The sequence below is a fragment of the Bufo gargarizans genome, chromosome 3 (genome assembly GCF_014858855.1).
Source record: "Bufo gargarizans isolate SCDJY-AF-19 chromosome 3, ASM1485885v1, whole genome shotgun sequence".
Classification (NCBI taxonomy): domain Eukaryota; kingdom Metazoa; phylum Chordata; class Amphibia; order Anura; family Bufonidae; genus Bufo; species Bufo gargarizans.
The window spans coordinates 353,290,730-353,308,762 of record NC_058082.1 but is presented as its reverse complement, the minus strand read 5'-3'; the positions used below and the strand labels follow the sequence as shown (position 1 = coordinate 353,308,762).

Below are 18,033 nucleotides of genomic sequence, written 5' to 3'. Positions count from 1 at the left end.
TTGCCCCAACATCTGACACCCTCATAGATAGTCTTGTCCCAACAAAACCCAGTCTCATGGGTATTAGCAGCCTTAAGCTGGCCATTTTTATTAGATAAATGTTGACCACACCTGCTAATTTTGGAGGGAAGAGCCTACCAACTTGTCACCGGTAGCAAATGTTGGGGGAGATAAGGATTGAACAGTTGGATATAAAATTGCACATCCTTTCATTCTTGGGAAGATCAGCTGCTGCCAGAGGTGTCTGGTGGTGGCTTTCTCCCCGTTCATGACACATGTTTGCTTACAGATTGTGTGTGTGCCTGGATAGGTTGGAAGCTGTTGTCTGTGTATGTTTAGCCTTGGTCTTTCTGGTTTTCTGTTGCAAACAGAACAATTGAGGATAGTTCAACTATATCCAGTTGCCTGGCAACCAGAGATGTTAGATAAATGACTGTTCTCCAGGGACACATACTGAATGAAGATTCTTTAACATTTTTCAGTTATCATTACAATATCAGACAAAAGAAGATCAATTATCCATTAAGTTCCATTGTTGGGTGAATTTAACATTTGTAAAGAACTATTGTAATGAAAATATTGTATTTATTGTGGGTCAGAACTCCAGTCCAAATGATAGACTCCCTTTTGTAGACCAGCTTTCAGCTAAATTTACTGTAATAGGTTTTCTATAGTGTGCTAAAGTTTCTAAGTAGTCATGTAAAAACAAATGCACCAAGTGCTTGCTTCAAAGAGAAATCGTCAGCACAAATGATGGGTATATCTTTAAGCAGATAAAATTTCATTTATCTCTATAGGAACTTGCAAAGCTGCAGCAAGCAATAGAGAATCTCTTTAAATATTATATTGTATACACCATTGGACTAAACTGAATATTTGTTGCCAGATTATAAATAAGAAATGATAACATTACAATCCTTATTAAAATGTTCCTTATACCTATCTGTATATGCTTTCTCCCGACATAAGTGAGTTAACCTGTATTCTCTAATATGCATGGACCAGTACACAGCAGGTTCACAGAGCAATTAAACACTACCTAGCACAGACATTCACACACTGCATTGCAGGTCAATACAGAGTATCTCCTTGTATCTAAAAAATAGGATTTTCCCAATACAAATAAAAATTAATGAAAATATCTCTTCTAGTTTGGCATCCTCCAGGCATTAAACGTCTCTCATCATGGCGCAGTAAAACCTAGCTCTAAAAGGAGCTACAAAAAGACTTTGACACAGTGTTTACTTGTGGTCATACTCAGTACTGCTACACAATGCAGCATGCCATTTTTAAGCTACATATGACTTGTAAGGGTAGAGGGGGTAGGGATGAGTCTAGAGGTGTAAGTAATTCACTCCAGCCTCTGCAATGGAGACAGCACTGATTGGTTAACTAGCTCTGCCCTTGGTAGGGGAGGAATTTTGATGAAGGGTTTGTTTGGTATGGGTTAAAGGGGCCTCCCCAAAAATACACAGCTGTGGTCATTTTTTCAGCTTTTTTGTTTTTCTTAGAATAATCTCTAAATATTATCTATGTATATATGTATATTATTATATACAGCGCATACAAAAGGTTAGTTTATATTGTCCTCTTCACAGTCGAGTCTGGGCTTCAGGGATGTAAATCTCTATGCTGTCGGCACTCTCTGTGGCAGAGTTATGCCTGTAAGAGGCAGCCCGTTTAGCTGCCAGTAGCCTCTTCCTGGCCTCTTGCCTCTGACGGTCAACAGAATCCAAAGAACGATCTTTGACTGGATGTACCTTCTGACGGAGTGGCTTCTTTGGTATGGGAGGAGGAAGTTTCTTCTCCTCCTAAAAATTATAAAAATGTCATTCAGAAGGTGAACATAATCAATGCTATAATTCAGTTGTACATTAAATACATTTAGCGAAAATCTAAGTTACACTATCTTTGCTTATACAGTTCAACATAGATATAATGGTAGAGATACTAATACTGTCTACTTTTTAGGCAGTGTAAACTTAGAGGGTAATGTATCAAATATGCTGCACCAGAAAAGTGGAGTGATTTCTCATGTTTTGTCAGTGGAGTAACAATTTGCAACATATTTTGACATACTGTATTTGCAGCATTTTTAGGTGGTCAAGCCATGCCTATCAGTTTACATTTACTAAGGGGGAGCTACATTTTGATGCAAACTTATCATTGCTTTGTCGCAAGTCACATAAAAGTCGTAAGTGTACTCCAGTCCCCTGGCAGCCACATCCACTCTCCACAAGGCTGCATTCCTTTCCAGGTAGGCCACATCCTTGGTGTTGGCTACTTTCTGTTTACTAGTGATGAATGTGTTTGTAAGATGATTACATGCTACTTACTATGACTACTTACTAATATAGCATCTGTTGAAATTCTGTGCCATTTTCTATATCTGTTAAGTTAGGCCCCCTTGTTTGCCAAGTCTTTTGTGCTGGGGTCCTTTCCATAAAATGGCTGCTGAAGGAGGGTCATGTGATCAAGCAAATCAGCTCCATGTTGTCACATTTACCCTGGTTGCACTTGCCTCCATGCGGCAGCGGCGTCAGGTTGCTGGGGGAACCAGGGCTGCTGGGCACCCTGCTGTGATGTCAGAGCCCCGGGCCAATGAGGTGGTGTTCCGGGGCTCCACAGCATCAGGATGAGCTGCCGTCAGCATCTAGGGGCGCCGGTGTGACCTTTTTTCTCCTCAGCATATAAGGCTAGTGCTTGCATGTGAGTTTTTTGTTCTCTGGCTCTACCTGCTGTTCCCTTGTTGCATTGAAGACTCCTTTGGCTTTGGATTTCTGGATTTTATATTGTGACTACATGTCTTGACTTCTGTCCATTTGGTATTGTATTGACCTCCTGGTTCTGACCTTTGGTTTTCTTGTTTGCCTCTAGCGTGTTTTGTACTTCATTGTCTTACTAGTATTTGACCCTTTACCGTATGATTACCCTCTTTTGTTTGTCTGTTCCCTGTTTGTGTGATGTCCTCACTTGTATTACAGTATACTGTAAACCAGTTGTGGGGTCATTGCCTAGGGTGACCGTGCAAGTAGTTTTGTGTGTGACAGTAGTCGTGTTATCCTGACACATGTGATGTCTCCTTCAAATGCACAGCACCTGCCATCTGCACTTGTCCTGTCGGGAGTTTAGTGCAGTTGTAGTGTATTTGAATAGAGGAGGCTGAGTAATGTGTCTGTTCACCTGACCATCCATCACCAGTCATCTTATGGACAGGACCACTATGCGGACAGCACAAAGACATGGCAAACAAAAGGAAATGGCTTATGAAATATAGCTAACAGAGCAGAATATCAACAAAGAGCATATAGTTATCCTACATGAGAAAGTGGCTAACCCCTTTAATAAAAATAAAATGGTCACTAATAGGGATGAGCGAACCCGAACTGTATAGTTCGGGTTCGTACCGAATTTTGGGGTGTCCGTGACACGGACCCGAACCCGGACATTTTCGTAAAAGTCCGGGTTCGGGTTCGGTGTTCGTCGCTTTCTTCGCGCTTTTGTGACGCTTTCTTGGCGCTTTTTGAAAGGCTGCAAAGCAGCCAATCAACAAGCGTCATACTACTTGCCCCAAGAGGCCATCACAGCCATGCCTACTATTGGCATGGCTGTGATTGGCCAGAGCACCATGTGACCCAGCCTCTATTTAAGCTGGAGTCACATAGCGCCGCCCGTCACTCTGCTCTGATTAGCGTAGGGAGAGGTTGCGGCTGCGACAGTAGGGCGAGATTAGGCAGATTAACTCCTCCAAAGGACTTGATTAACTGATCGATCTGCAGCTGTGGATCATTGAGCTGCTGATCCTCAATTGCTCACTGTTTTTAGGCTGCACAGACCGTTTGTCAGTCTCATTTTTCTGGGGTGATCGGCGGCCATTTTGTGTCTTGTGGTGCGCCAGCACAAGCTGCGACCAAGTGCATTTAACCCTCAATGGTGTGGTTGTTTTTTGGCTAAAGCCTACATCAGGGTGAAGCTGTGACACCAAGTGCATTTAACCAGCAATAGTCTGTTCATTTTTTGGCCATATACAAAATCAGGGGCAAGCTGCGCCTGTCACCAAGTGCATTTAACCCTCAATGGTGTGGTTGTTTTTTGGCTAAAGCCTACATCAGGGTGAAGCTGTCACACCAAGTGCATTTAACCAGCAATAGTCTGTTCATTTTTTGGCCATATACAAAATCAGGGGCAAGCTGCGCCTGTCACCAAGTGCATTTAACCCTCAATGGTGTGGTTGTTTTTTGGCTAAAGCCTACATCAGGGTGAAGCTGTCACACCAAGTGCATTTAACCAGCAATAGTCTGTTCATTTTTTGGCCATATACAAAATCAGGGGCAAGCTGCGCCTGTCACCAAGTGCATTTAACCCTCAATGGTGTGGTTGTTTTTTGGCTAAAGCCTACATCAGGGTGAAGCTGTCACACCAAGTGCATTTAACCAGCAATAGTCTGTTTATTTTTTGGCCATATACTACATCAGGGGCAAGCTGCGCCCGTCACCAAGTGCATTTAACCCTCAGTAGTGTGGTTGGTCAAGCTGTGACACCAAGTGCATTTAACCAGCAATAGTCTGTTCATTTTTTGGCCATATACTACATCAGGGGCAAGCTGCGCCCGTCACCAAGTGCATTTAACCAGCAATAGTGTGGTTATTTTTTGGCCATATCCCAGTCTAATTCTGTCACTAAATCCATACCGGTCACCCAGCGCCTAAATACTAGGCCTCAAATTTAAATCCCTCTAAATCTCTCGTTACCGTTGTCCTGTTGTAGCTGGGAAAGTTATTTAGTGCCCGTCAAAGCACATTTTTTGTTCTGGGTTGAAGTACAATTCCCAATTTAGCAATTTCATAATTTAGTGGTTCCTGCTATATCAGAGCTATTTGAAATCTATCCCAAAAAGGGTATATAATATTGAAGGTGCACATTGGGTCATTCAGAATAACTTCACACACACGCTTCTGTGCATTTCCAAGTCTAATTCTGTCACTAAATCCATACCGGTGACCCAGCGCCTAAATACTAGGCCTCAAATTTAATTCCCTCTAAATCTCTCGTTACCCACCGCTGTACTGTTGTTGCTGGGCAAGATATTTAGTGTCCGTCAAAGCACATTTTTTGTTCTGGGTTGAAGTACAATTCCCAATTTAGCAATTTCATAATTTAGTGGTTTCTGCTATATCAGAGCTATTTGAAATCTATCCCTAAAAGGGTATATAATATTGAAGGTGCACATAGGGTCATTCAGAATAACTTCACACACACCCGCTACTGTGTATTTCCAAGTCTAATTCTGTCACTAAATCCATACCGGTGACCCAGCGCCTAAATACTAGGCCTCAAATTTAATTCCCTCTAAATCTCTCGTTACCCACCGTTGTACTGTTGTTGCTGGGCAAGATATTTAGTGTCCGTCAAAGCACATTTTTTGTTCTGGGTTGAAGTACAATTCCCAATTTAGCAATTTCATAATTTAGTGGTTTCTGCTATATCAGAGCTATTTGAAATCTATCCCTAAAAGGGTATATAATATTCAAGGTGCACATTGGGTCATTCAGAATAACTTCACACACACACGCTTCTGTGCATTTCCAAGTCTAATTCTGTCACTAAATCCATACCGGTCACCCAGCGCCTAAATACTAGGCCTCAAATTTATATCCCGCTGAATTTGAATACAATACATTGGGCCAAATAATATATTTGTTGTTGTGGTGAACCATAACAATGAGAAAAACATCTAGTAAGGGACGCGGACGTGGACATGGTCGTGGTGGTGTTAGTGGACCCTCTGGTGCTGGGAGAGGACGTGGCCGTTCTGCCACATCCACACGTCCTAGTGTACCAACTACCTCAGGTCCCAGTAGCCGCCAGAATTTACAGCGATATATGGTGGGGCCCAATGCCGTTCTAAGGATGGTAAAGCCTGAGCAGGTACAGGCATTAGTCAATTGGGTGGCCGACAGTGGATCCAGCACGTTCACATTATCTCCCACCCAGTCTTCTGCAGAAAGCGCACAGATGGCGCCTGAAAACCAACCCCATCAGTCTGTCACATCACCCCCATGCATACCAGGGAAACTGTCTCAGCCTCAAGTTATGCAGCAGTCTCTTATGCTGTTTGAAGACTCCGCTGGCAGGGTTTCCCAAGGGCATCCACCTAGCCCTTCCCCAGCGGTGAAAGACATAGAATGCACTGACGCACAACCACTTATGTTTCCTGATGATGAGGACATGGGAATACCACCTCAGCATGTCTCTGATGATGACGAAACACAGGTGCCAACTGCTGCGTCTTTCTGCAGTGTGCAGACTGAACAGGAGGTCAGGGATCAAGACTGGGTGGAAGACGATGCAGGGGACGATGAGGTCCTAGACCCCACATGGAATGAAGGTCGTGCCACTGACTTTCACAGTTCGGAGGAAGAGGCAGTGGTGAGACCGAGCCAACAGCGTAGCAAAAGAGGGAGCAGTGGGCAAAAGCAGAACACCCGCCGCCAAGAGACTCCGCCTGCTACTGACCGCCGCCATCTGGGACCGAGCACCCCAAAGGCAGCTTCAAGGAGTTCCCTGGCATGGCACTTCTTCAAACAATGTGCTGACGACAAGACCCGAGTGGTTTGCACGCTGTGCCATCAGAGCCTGAAGCGAGGCATTAACGTTCTGAACCTGAGCACAACCTGCATGACCAGGCACCTGCATGCAAAGCATGAACTGCAGTGGAGTAAACACCTTAAAACCAAGGAAGTCACTCAGGCTCCCCCTGCTACCTCTTCTGCTGCTGCCGCCTCGGCCTATTCTGCTGCTGCCGCCTCGGCCTCTTCCTCCGCCTCTGGAGGAACGTTGGCACCTGCCGCCCAGCAAACAGGGGATGTACCACCAACACCACCACCACCACCTCCGTCACCAAGCGTCTCAACCATGTCACACGCCAGCGTTCAGCTCTCCATCTCACAAACATTTGATAGAAAGCGTAAATTCCCACCTAGCCACCCTCGATCCCTGGCCCTGAATGCCAGCATTTCTAAACTACTGGCCTATGAAATGCTGTCATTTAGGCTGGTGGACACAGACAGCTTCAAACAGCTCATGTCGCTTGCTGTCCCACAGTATGTTGTTCCCAGCCGGCACTACTTCTCCAAGAGAGCCGTGCCTTCCCTGCACAACCAAGTATCCGATAAAATCAAGTGTGCACTGCGCAACGCCATCTGTAGCAAGGTCCACCTAACCACAGATACGTGGACCAGTAAGCACGGCCAGGGACGCTATATCTCCCTAACTGCACACTGGGTAAATGTAGTGGCAGCTGGGCCCCAGGCGGAGAGCTGTTTGGCGCACGTCCTTCCGCCGCCAAGGATCGCAGGGCAACATTCTTTGCCTCCTGTTGCCACCTCCTCCTTCTCGGCTTCCTCCTCCTCTTCTTCCACCTGCTCATCCAGTCAGCCACACACCTTCACCACCAACTTCAGCACAGCCCGGGGTAAACGTCAGCAGGCCATTCTGAAACTCATATGTTTGGGGGACAGGCCCCACACCGCACAGGAGTTGTGGCGGGGTATAGAACAACAGACCGACGAGTGGTTGCTGCCGGTGAGCCTCAAGCCCGGCCTGGTGGTGTGTGATAATGGGCGAAATCTCGTTGCAGCTCTGGGACTAGCCAATTTGACGCACATCCCTTGCTTGGCGCATGTGCTGAATTTGGTGGTGCAGAAGTTCATTCACAACTACCCCGACATGTCAGAGCTGCTGCATAAAGTGCGGGCCGTCTGTTCGCGCTTCCGGCGTTCACATCCTGCTGCTGCTCGCCTGTCTGCGCTACAGCGTAACTTCGGCCTTCCCGCTCACCGCCTCATATGCGACGTGCCCACCAGGTGGAACTCCACCTTGCACATGCTGGACAGACTGTGCGAGCAGCAGCAGGCCATAGTGGAGTTTCAGCTGCAGCACGCACGGGTCAGTCGCACTACAGAACAGCACCACTTCACCACCAATGACTGGGCCTCCATGCGAGACCTGTGTGCCCTGTTGCGCTGTTTCGAGTACTCCACCAACATGGCCAGTGGCGATGACACCGTTATCAGCGTTACAATACCACTTCTATGTCTCCTTGAGAAAACACTTAGGGCGATGATGGAAGAGGAGGTGGCCCAGGAGGAGGAGGAGGAGGAGGAGGAAGAGGGGTCATTTTTAGCACTTTCAGGCCAGTCTCTTCGAAGTGACTCAGAGGGAGGTTTTTGGCAACAGCAGAGGCCAGGTACAAATGTGGCCAGCCAGGGCCCACTACTGGAGGACGAGGAGGACGAGGATGAGGAGGAGGTGGAGGAGGATGAGGATGAAGCATGGTCACAGCGGGGTGGCACCCAACGCAGCTCGGGTCCATCACTGGTGCGTGGCTGGGGGGAAAGGCAGGACGATGACGATACGCCTCCCACAGAGGACAGCTTGTCCTTATCCCTGGGCAGCCTGGCACACATGAGCGACTACATGCTGCAGTGCCTGCGCAACGACAGCAGAGTTGCCCACATTTTAACCTGTGCGGACTACTGGGTTGCCACCCTGCTGGATCCACGCTACAAAGACAATGTGCCCACCTTACTTCCTGCACTGGAGCGTGATAGGAAGATGCGCGAGTACAAGCGCACGTTGGTAGACACGCTACTGAGAGCATTCCCAAATGTCACAGGGGAACAAGTGGAAGCCCAAGGCCAAGGCAGAGGAGGAGCAAGAGGTCGCCAAGGCAGCTGTGTCACGGCCAGCTCCTCTGAGGGCAGGGTTAGCATGGCAGAGATGTGGAAAAGTTTTGTCAACACGCCACAGCTAACTGCACCACCACCTGATACGCAACGTGTTAGCAGGAGGCAACATTTCACTAACATGGTGGAACAGTACGTGTGCACACCCCTCCACGTACTGACTGATGGTTCGGCCCCATTCAACTTCTGGGTCTCTAAATTGTCCACGTGGCCAGAGCTAGCCTTTTATGCCTTGGAGGTGCTGGCCTGCCCGGCAGCCAGCGTTTTGTCTGAACGTGTATTCAGCACGGCAGGGGGCGTCATTACAGACAAACGCAGCCGCCTGTCTACAGCCAATGTGGACAAGCTGACGTTCATAAAAATGAACCAGGCATGGATCCCACAGGACCTGTCCGTCCCTTGTCCAGATTAGACATTAACTACCTCCCCATAACCATATATTATTGGACTCCAGGGCACTTCCTCATTCAATCCTATTTTTATTTTCATTTTACCATTATATTGCGAGGCTACCCAAAGTTGAATGAACCTCTCCTCTGCCTGTGTGCTAGGCCTAAATATATGCCAATGGACTGTTGCAGTGGTGGGTGACGTGAAGCCTCATTCTCTGCTATGACATGCAGACTGATTCTCTGCTGACATGAAGCCAGATCCTCTGTTACGGGAGCTCTCTCCTCTGCCTGGGTGCTGGGCCTAAATTTATGACAATTGACTGTTGCAGTGGTGGGTGACGTGAAGCCTGATTCTCTGCTATGATATGAAGACTGATTCTCTGCTGACATGAAGCCAGATTGTCTGTTACGGGACCTTTCTCCTCTGCCTGGGTTCTGGGCCTAAATTTATGAAAATTGACTGTTGCAGTGGTGGGTGACGTGAAGCCTGATTCTCTGCTATGATATGAAGACTGATTCTCTGCTGACATGAAGCCAGATTGTCTGTTACGGGACCTCTCTCCTCTGCCTGGGTGCTGGGCCTAAATTTATGAAAATTGACTCTTACAGTGGTGGGTGACGTGAAGCCTGATTCTCTGCTATGATATGAAGACTGATTCTCTGCTGACATGAAGCCAGATTCTCTGTTACGGGACCTCTCTCCTCTGCCTGGGTGCTGGGCCTAAATTTATGACAATGGACTGTTGCAGTGGTGGCTGACATGAAGCCTGATTCTCTGCTATGACATGCAGACTGATTCTCTGCTGTCATGAAGCCAGATTGTCTGTTACGGGACCTCTCTGCTCTGCCTGTGTGCTAGGCCTAAATATATGCCAATGGACTGTTGCAGTGGTGGCTGACGTGAAGCCTCATTCTCTGCTATGACATGCAGACTGATTCTCTGCTGTCATGAAGCCAGATTGTCTGTTACGGGACCTCTCTGCTCTGCCTGTGTGCTAGGCCTAAATATATGCCAATGGACTGTTGCAGTGGTGGGTGACGTGAAGCCTCATTCTCTGCTATGACATGCAGACTGATTCTCTGCTGACATGAAGCCAGATTGTCTGTTACGGGACCTCTCTGCTCTGCCTGTGTGCTAGGCCTAAATATATGCCAATGGACTGTTGCAGTGGTGGGTGACGTGAAGCCTCATTCTCTGCTATGACATGCAGACTGATTCTCTGCTGACATGAAGCCAGATCCTCTGTTACGGGACCTCTCTGCTCTGCCTGTGTGCTAGGCCTAAATATATGCCAATGGACTGTTGCAGTGGTGGGTGACGTGAAGCCTCATTCTCTGCTATGACATGCAGACTGATTCTCTGCTGACATGAAGCCAGATTGTCTGTTACGGGACCTCTCTGCTCTGCCTGTGTGCTAGGCCTAAATATATGCCAATGGACTGTTGCAGTGGTGGGTGACGTGAAGCCTCATTCTCTGCTATGACATGCAGACTGATTCTCTGCTGACATGAAGCCAGATTGTCTGTTACGGGACCTCTCTGCTCTGCCTGTGTGCTAGGCCTAAATATATGCCAATGGACTGTTGCAGTGGTGGGTGACGTGAAGCCTCATTCTCTGCTATGACATGCAGACTGATTCTCTGCTGACATGAAGCCAGATTGTCTGTTACGGGACCTCTCTGCTCTGCCTGTGTGCTAGGCCTAAATATATGCCAATGGACTGTTGCAGTGGTGGGTGACGTGAAGCCTCATTCTCTGCTATGACATGCAGACTGATTCTCTGCTGACATGAAGCCAGATCCTCTGTTACGGGACCTCTCTGCTCTGCCTGTGTGCTAGGCCTAAATATATGCCAATGGACTGTTGCAGTGGTGGGTGACGTGAAGCCTCATTCTCTGCTATGACATGCAGACTGATTCTCTGCTGACATGAAGCCAGATTGTCTGTTACGGGACCTCTCTGCTCTGCCTGTGTGCTAGGCCTAAATATATGCCAATGGACTGTTGCAGTGGTGGGTGACGTGAAGCCTCATTCTCTGCTATGACATGCAGACTGATTCTCTGCTGACATGAAGCCAGATTGTCTGTTACGGGACCTCTCTGCTCTGCCTGTGTGCTAGGCCTAAATATATGCCAATGGACTGTTGCAGTGGTGGGTGACGTGAAGCCTCATTCTCTGCTATGACATGCAGACTGATTCTCTGCTGACATGAAGCCAGATCCTCTGTTACGGGACCTCTCTGCTCTGCCTGTGTGCTAGGCCTAAATATATGCCAATGGACTGTTGCAGTGGTGGGTGACGTGAAGCCTCATTCTCTGCTATGACATGCAGACTGATTCTCTGCTGACATGAAGCCAGATTGTCTGTTACGGGACCTCTCTGCTCTGCCTGTGTGCTAGGCCTAAATATATGCCAATGGACTGTTGCAGTGGTGGGTGACGTGAAGCCTCATTCTCTGCTATGACATGCAGACTGATTCTCTGCTGACATGAAGCCAGATTGTCTGTTACGGGACCTCTCTGCTCTGCCTGTGTGCTAGGCCTAAATATATGCCAATGGACTGTTGCAGTGGTGGGTGACGTGAAGCCTCATTCTCTGCTATGACATGCAGACTGATTCTCTGCTGACATGAAGCCAGATTGTCTGTTACGGGACCTCTCTGCTCTGCCTGTGTGCTAGGCCTAAATATATGCCAATGGACTGTTGCAGTGGTGGGTGACGTGAAGCCTCATTCTCTGCTATGACATGCAGACTGATTCTCTGCTGACATGAAGCCAGATCCTCTGTTACGGGACCTCTCTGCTCTGCCTGTGTGCTAGGCCTAAATATATGCCAATGGACTGTTGCAGTGGTGGGTGACGTGAAGCCTCATTCTCTGCTATGACATGCAGACTGATTCTCTGCTGACATGAAGCCAGATTGTCTGTTACGGGACCTCTCTGCTCTGCCTGTGTGCTAGGCCTAAATATATGCCAATGGACTGTTGCAGTGGTGGCTGACGTGAAGCCTCATTCTCTGCTATGACATGCAGACTGATTCTCTGCTGACATGAAGCCAGATTCTCTGTTACGGGACCTCTCTCCTCTGCCTGTGTGTGTGCTGGGCCTAAATATATGCCAATGGACTGTTGCAGTGGTGGCTGACGTGAAGCCTCATTCTCTGCTATGACATGCAGACTAATTCTCTGCTGACATGAAGACAGATTCTCTGTTACGGGACCTCTCTCCTCTGCCTGGGTGCCGGGGCCTAAATATCTGAGAATGGACTGTTCCAGTGGTGGCTGACGTGAAGCCTCATTCTCTGCTATGACATGCAGACTAATTCTCTGCTGACATGAAGACAGATTCTCTGTTACGGGACCTCCCTCCTCTGCCTGGGTGCTGGGCCTAAATATATGCCAATGGACTGTTGCAGTGGTGGCTGACGTGAAGCCTCATTCTCTGCTATGACATGCAGACTAATTCTCTGCTGACATGAAGACAGATTCTCTGTTACGGGACCTCCCTCCTCTGCCTGGGTGCTGGGCCTAAATATATGCCAATGGACTGTTGCAGTGGTGGCTGACGTGAAGCCTCATTCTCTGCTATGACATGCAGACTGATTCTCTGCTGACATGAAGCCAGATTCTCTGTTACGGGACCTCTCTCCTCTGCCTGTGTGTGTGCTGGGCCTAAATATATGCCAATGGACTGTTGCAGTGGTGGCTGACGTGAAGCCTCATTCTCTGCTATGACATGCAGACTGATTCTCTGCTGACATGAAGCCAGATTCTCTGTTACGGGACCTCTCTCCTCTGCCTGTGTGTGTGCTGGGCCTAAATATATGCCAATGGACTGTTGCAGTGGTGGCTGACGTGAAGCCTCATTCTCTGCTATGACATGCAGACTAATTCTCTGCTGACATGAAGACAGATTCTCTGTTACGGGACCTCCCTCCTCTGCCTGGGTGCTGGGCCTAAATATATGCCAATGGACTGTTGCAGTGGTGGCTGACGTGAAGCCTCATTCTCTGCTATGACATGCAGACTGATTCTCTGCTGACATGAAGCCAGATTCTCTGTTACGGGACCTCTCTCCTCTGCCTGTGTGTGTGCTGGGCCTAAATATATGCCAATGGACTGTTGCAGTGGTGGCTGACGTGAAGCCTCATTCTCTGCTATGACATGCAGACTGATTCTCTGCTGACATGAAGCCAGATTCTCTGTTACGGGACCTCTCTCCTCTGCCTGTGTGTGTGCTGGGCCTAAATATATGCCAATGGACTGTTGCAGTGGTGGCTGACGTGAAGCCTCATTCTCTGCTATGACATGCAGACTAATTCTCTGCTGACATGAAGACAGATTCTCTGTTACGGGACCTCCCTCCTCTGCCTGGGTGCTGGGCCTAAATATATGCCAATGGACTGTTGCAGTGGTGGCTGACGTGAAGCCTCATTCTCTGCTATGACATGCAGACTAATTCTCTGCTGACATGAAGACAGATTCTCTGTTACGGGACCTCTCTCCTCTGCCTGGGTGCCGGGGCCTAAATATCTGAGAATGGACTGTTCCAGTGGTGGGTGACGGGAAGCCAGATTCTCTGCTATGGAACCTCTCTCCAATTGATTTTGGTTAATTTTTATTTATTTAATTTTTATTTTAATTCATTTCCCTATCCACATTTGTTTGCAGGGGATTTACCTACATGTTGCTGCCTTTTGCAGCCCTCTAGCTCTTTCCTGGGCTGTTTTACAGCCTTTTTAGTGCCGAAAAGTTCGGGTCCCCATTGACTTCAATGGGGTTCGGGTTCGGGACGAAGTTCGGATCGGGTTCGGATCCCGAACCCGAACATTTCCGGGATGTTCGGCCGAACTTCTCGAACCCGAACATCCAGGTGTTCGCTCAACTCTAGTCACTAACCATCAATAAACATTGCATAAATCAGTAAAACAGGTAAATATTAAATACTTTATAATATGTCTTACCAAAGAAAAATGCCTCTTTCTCATTTGTCTCTGATAAAACAAAGTTTATTATATTTCTTATATTCACATTTATTATTGATTCATGCAAAGTTTGTTGAAAGTATAGGGACCATTTATGGTAAGTTCAAAGTTAATGCTCTGTCTAGTCAGATAAAATATATTTCAGCTGTACATATATAACAAGACATGCAAGGACCAGAACATTTCAGTGAATTTCAGTGAGGCTACAGGTACCCTTGTATTTTTAATATAGTTGTTAATAATAAGTATAGGTAATAAGTGTATAAATAATTGATTTATAAGGGTATTAATCAATATCTACTTTATAAAATATCAGGAGACATCTAGCAGCTTGGATATGATTTATGTAATTAATTTCCAACACCATATTTTGGAATATGTAGTTTGATAGACTTCGATCAGTTTTAGAAATAATGACACACCATTAATAATAATTGCGTATTTTACACCAATGAAATTGAAGTTACACCAATGAAATAGTTGGTGAGAATTGTGCCTAATATATTTAATGGTGTGTGGCTGTATGCCTCTCTAGAAATTTGGTATATTCAGAATTATCTGAATGAATTTCTGTTGAAATCTGCTATATTGTTTTCCCTTTTTTTCTCTATGGAATAAGCCTAAAAGTATATTAACAAAATTAGCACACCCACTTTTCTTGCTACAAATCAATCAAGTTTTTGCACCAATTTTTTTTTACAGCAGTCCCAGGAAGAATAAATGGAGCGGCAGCGGACATGCTTGACGGCCACACCATTCAACTAGGGACTTGTGACCACCGTTCTTGTGATCAGTGGACGTCATAGTAGTCAGACCACCATCAATCAGATGCTATCCTCTATTCTGTGGATAGAGACTAAGTTAATATGGTTTTAAGTGCTGTTTTTGTTTTTGACAAAGTGATATGTGCACGTAGACCACTTGTCTGATCTATAAATGTTATCTCACATAATGTTCCACACAAATATTAAAAGTCCTATACCTTGCATTCCAATAATTTCCATCCATTGTCTTTTATCTGCTGCAACTCTGCAAATTTCATACCCACGTCCTCAAAGGATAGCTGAAGGAGGTCCCAGAAACCAGCCAGGTCTTGAGAAGTGGGTAGGGGAAATGATGTGGGGTCCTGAAAAAAGTTATAAAGTGAAGAACTTCAAGTTTGAAACTGAAGATACATTATTACTGACCCACACTAATTTGCTTGTTTTGTTAACCTCTTAAAGACCAGGCCAATTTTTGTATTTGCATTTTCATTATTTCAAACTTACAAAAGCCAATATTTTTACAATTTTAATTCACAAAACCATATGCATGATAAGTTGTATTTTTTTTAATGGTATTTAATTACATTTCCTGTAGCTTGTATTGGAAAATAGGAAAGAAATATTTGTGGGTGGAAATAAAAAAAAAACACACAATTCCACCAAGGTTTTGGGGGATTTGCCAATCGTTAAAAATGACATGACATGCAGGTTGACACAATTACAGCTATACCAAATTTTTATAGTTTTTATTATGTTTTACTTCTTTAAAAAAAAAATTTTTTCTTTGCATCACCATATTCTGAATCTGATAACTTTTTCATTTCATGTATATATATAGAGCTGTGTAGGGCTTGCTTTTGTGGGACGAACTGTACATTTTATTGGTACTATTTTAGGGTACAAACAATTTTTTTTATCAGTTTTTATTCAATTTGTTTTCTTTAAAAACAAGGTGACCATAATAGTTTGAAAATTTTGTAAACAATTATTTTATTTACTGTAAATTTTGAACCCCTTGGGGACATAAATATGTGATAAGATACTACTGCAGTCCATGGTATTCTGAAAGGCTGCCTGTGCAGCCGTACCATGGCTTTTCAAACAGATAGCCATGACATGCCTGGAAACCTACACAAGGCCCCAAGTTGTCAACCAATTTTAGCCCTATAATTTTGCTGTGGGGGCTCCAGTCAGAGGGAGCCCCCTCCATCTATCTAACCCCACAGATGCCGCAGTCGCTATTGACAGCGGCATGAGGGGCCTTTAATCTCCCTGTTCCAGTCCCTGCCTCCTTACCCCAGTCCTGCCTCCCTAAAGTGTAATATGGGCAGTGCTTCACTGCAGTTTATCTGCTACCAATGCTAATTTCTGCCAGTTGAGCCTCCCTCTACCTTCTCAGCGCATCTCTGGCTGGCAGTGGGAAGACCGGAGAGCTGATTATGAGCCTCCCACCAATCTGATATTCAGGATCCTACAGATAAATCACCAATATTTAAGTCATGGAAAACCCTTTTAAGGAGGACCTGTTAACTTTAATGTTTAGTAATAAAAGATTACTGTTTACATCTTATGTTTTGCTTACTTTGAGCATATGCTTCAGCAATATTAAAAAAAGAGATCAGTAAACTTTTTGATGGAAAAAAAATCCCAAGTAAGGGCTCGTTCACACAAACATGTGCTGCCCGTTGCCGTATTGTGGACCACATTTGCAGATCCGCAATACACAGGCACTGTTCCGTGTGCATTCCGCATCAAGGATGCGGACCCATTTACTTCAATGGGTCCGTAAACCCTGAGATGCGGAACGGAAGCACGGAACGGAACACTACGGAAGCACTACGGAGTGCTTCCTGGGGTTCCGTTCTGTGCCTCCACACTGCAAAAAGATCCCCATGCGGCTGCACCACGGACGATGCCCATGTATTGCTTTTCCCTGAATACATGCCTTATCATGGCTTTAAACTACACATATTTTTATTGCTCTATCCATAACAATGTAAACTATAAAATTATCACTGCATGGTGAAAAAACTATGTAAAAATAGTCAGTATTGCTGGTCAAGGAATATCCCATCTCCCCAAAAATAGTCTAGTTTCAAATTTTTGGGGCTATTTTTGCAGGTTTCATGGTTTTTTATGTGTTTTCACTGTGCTTTTTATTTTTTTAAATGCTACCTTCTGATCTTAGCGGTAATTTGATTTTTGGTTCCAGTGCTGTGTAGCTCTAGTGCTTCACAGAACAGCTGATCCATGGGGGTGCGGTGTGTCAGACTTCTGCTGATCAGGTAGTGATGGCCTATCCTGAGGATAGGTCATCACTTCAAAAGGCTGGACAACCCCTTTAAACAGTACATGCTGTCCCACAAAACAGTCCTCACACAGCTAACTGGTCTTGGAAAGCCACAACACAATTTGTTTAAAAAAAAATAATTACTGTGAAAACTAAAACAAAAAAACATAGATCCGGTATCGCTGTAACCATACTGACCTGCAGAATAAAGTTCATGCGTTTATACTGCACAATGAATGCCATAAATACAGAATCCAAAAAACTGATGTTTTTTCAACTCTACTCTCAAAAATTAAGAAAAATTATACAATACATTATATGTACTCTAAAATTGTGCCATAAAAAGCCAAATCATCCCACAAAAAAACAAGCCCATATTCGTATTGCATGTCAACAGAAAAATAAAAACTGCAATGGCAGTTATACAGTATGATTATTGTCTAGGTCAAGAAAATAATCACTTACCATATTCTGCTGGCAAAGTCTGAAAAACTGCTGGACTTTCTGAGACATTAGGAGCTGGGAGCTGCCTACTGCACTGCGAATCTTCTCCAGAACTGCAATATAATTAAAGTTTATCAGACCAGAACCTGCATTCAACGTAACATGCTCCTCATCTAATTCCTCATATTTCTTACAAGGAATTAGCATCACTACATGGACACAAATTGAAATACTGTAATAAAATAATGGAGCAACTATGTTTTATCACTAGAGGGAGATCTGGATTCAAGCATCAATATCACTAGGCAGAATACTTAGAGCATGTGATATCCGGCTAAAGCCCTGGATTTGTAAAATGTCAGAGCATTGTAAATGTAGTTTTTATTAAAACACTGTACATTTTTATACATATG

At 45.4% G+C, this 18,033-nt stretch overlaps 1 protein-coding gene across 1 annotated transcript in view; it reads right to left on the bottom strand.

The window, feature by feature from the left end:
- Window positions 1–1,592: 1,592 nt before the first annotated feature.
- LOC122931584 (disks large-associated protein 3-like) overlaps window positions 1,593–18,033 on the bottom strand; it is a 140,280-nt gene continuing 123,839 nt past the window's right edge. The window contains exons 5-7 of the mRNA XM_044285658.1: window positions 17,642–17,733; window positions 15,105–15,248; window positions 1,593–1,811 (exon numbers count right to left, since the gene is read on the bottom strand). Of these exons, the coding sequence (XP_044141593.1) occupies window positions 1,593–1,811; window positions 15,105–15,248; window positions 17,642–17,733 (455 nt within the window). The remainder of the gene's footprint in view (window positions 1,812–15,104; window positions 15,249–17,641; window positions 17,734–18,033) is intronic.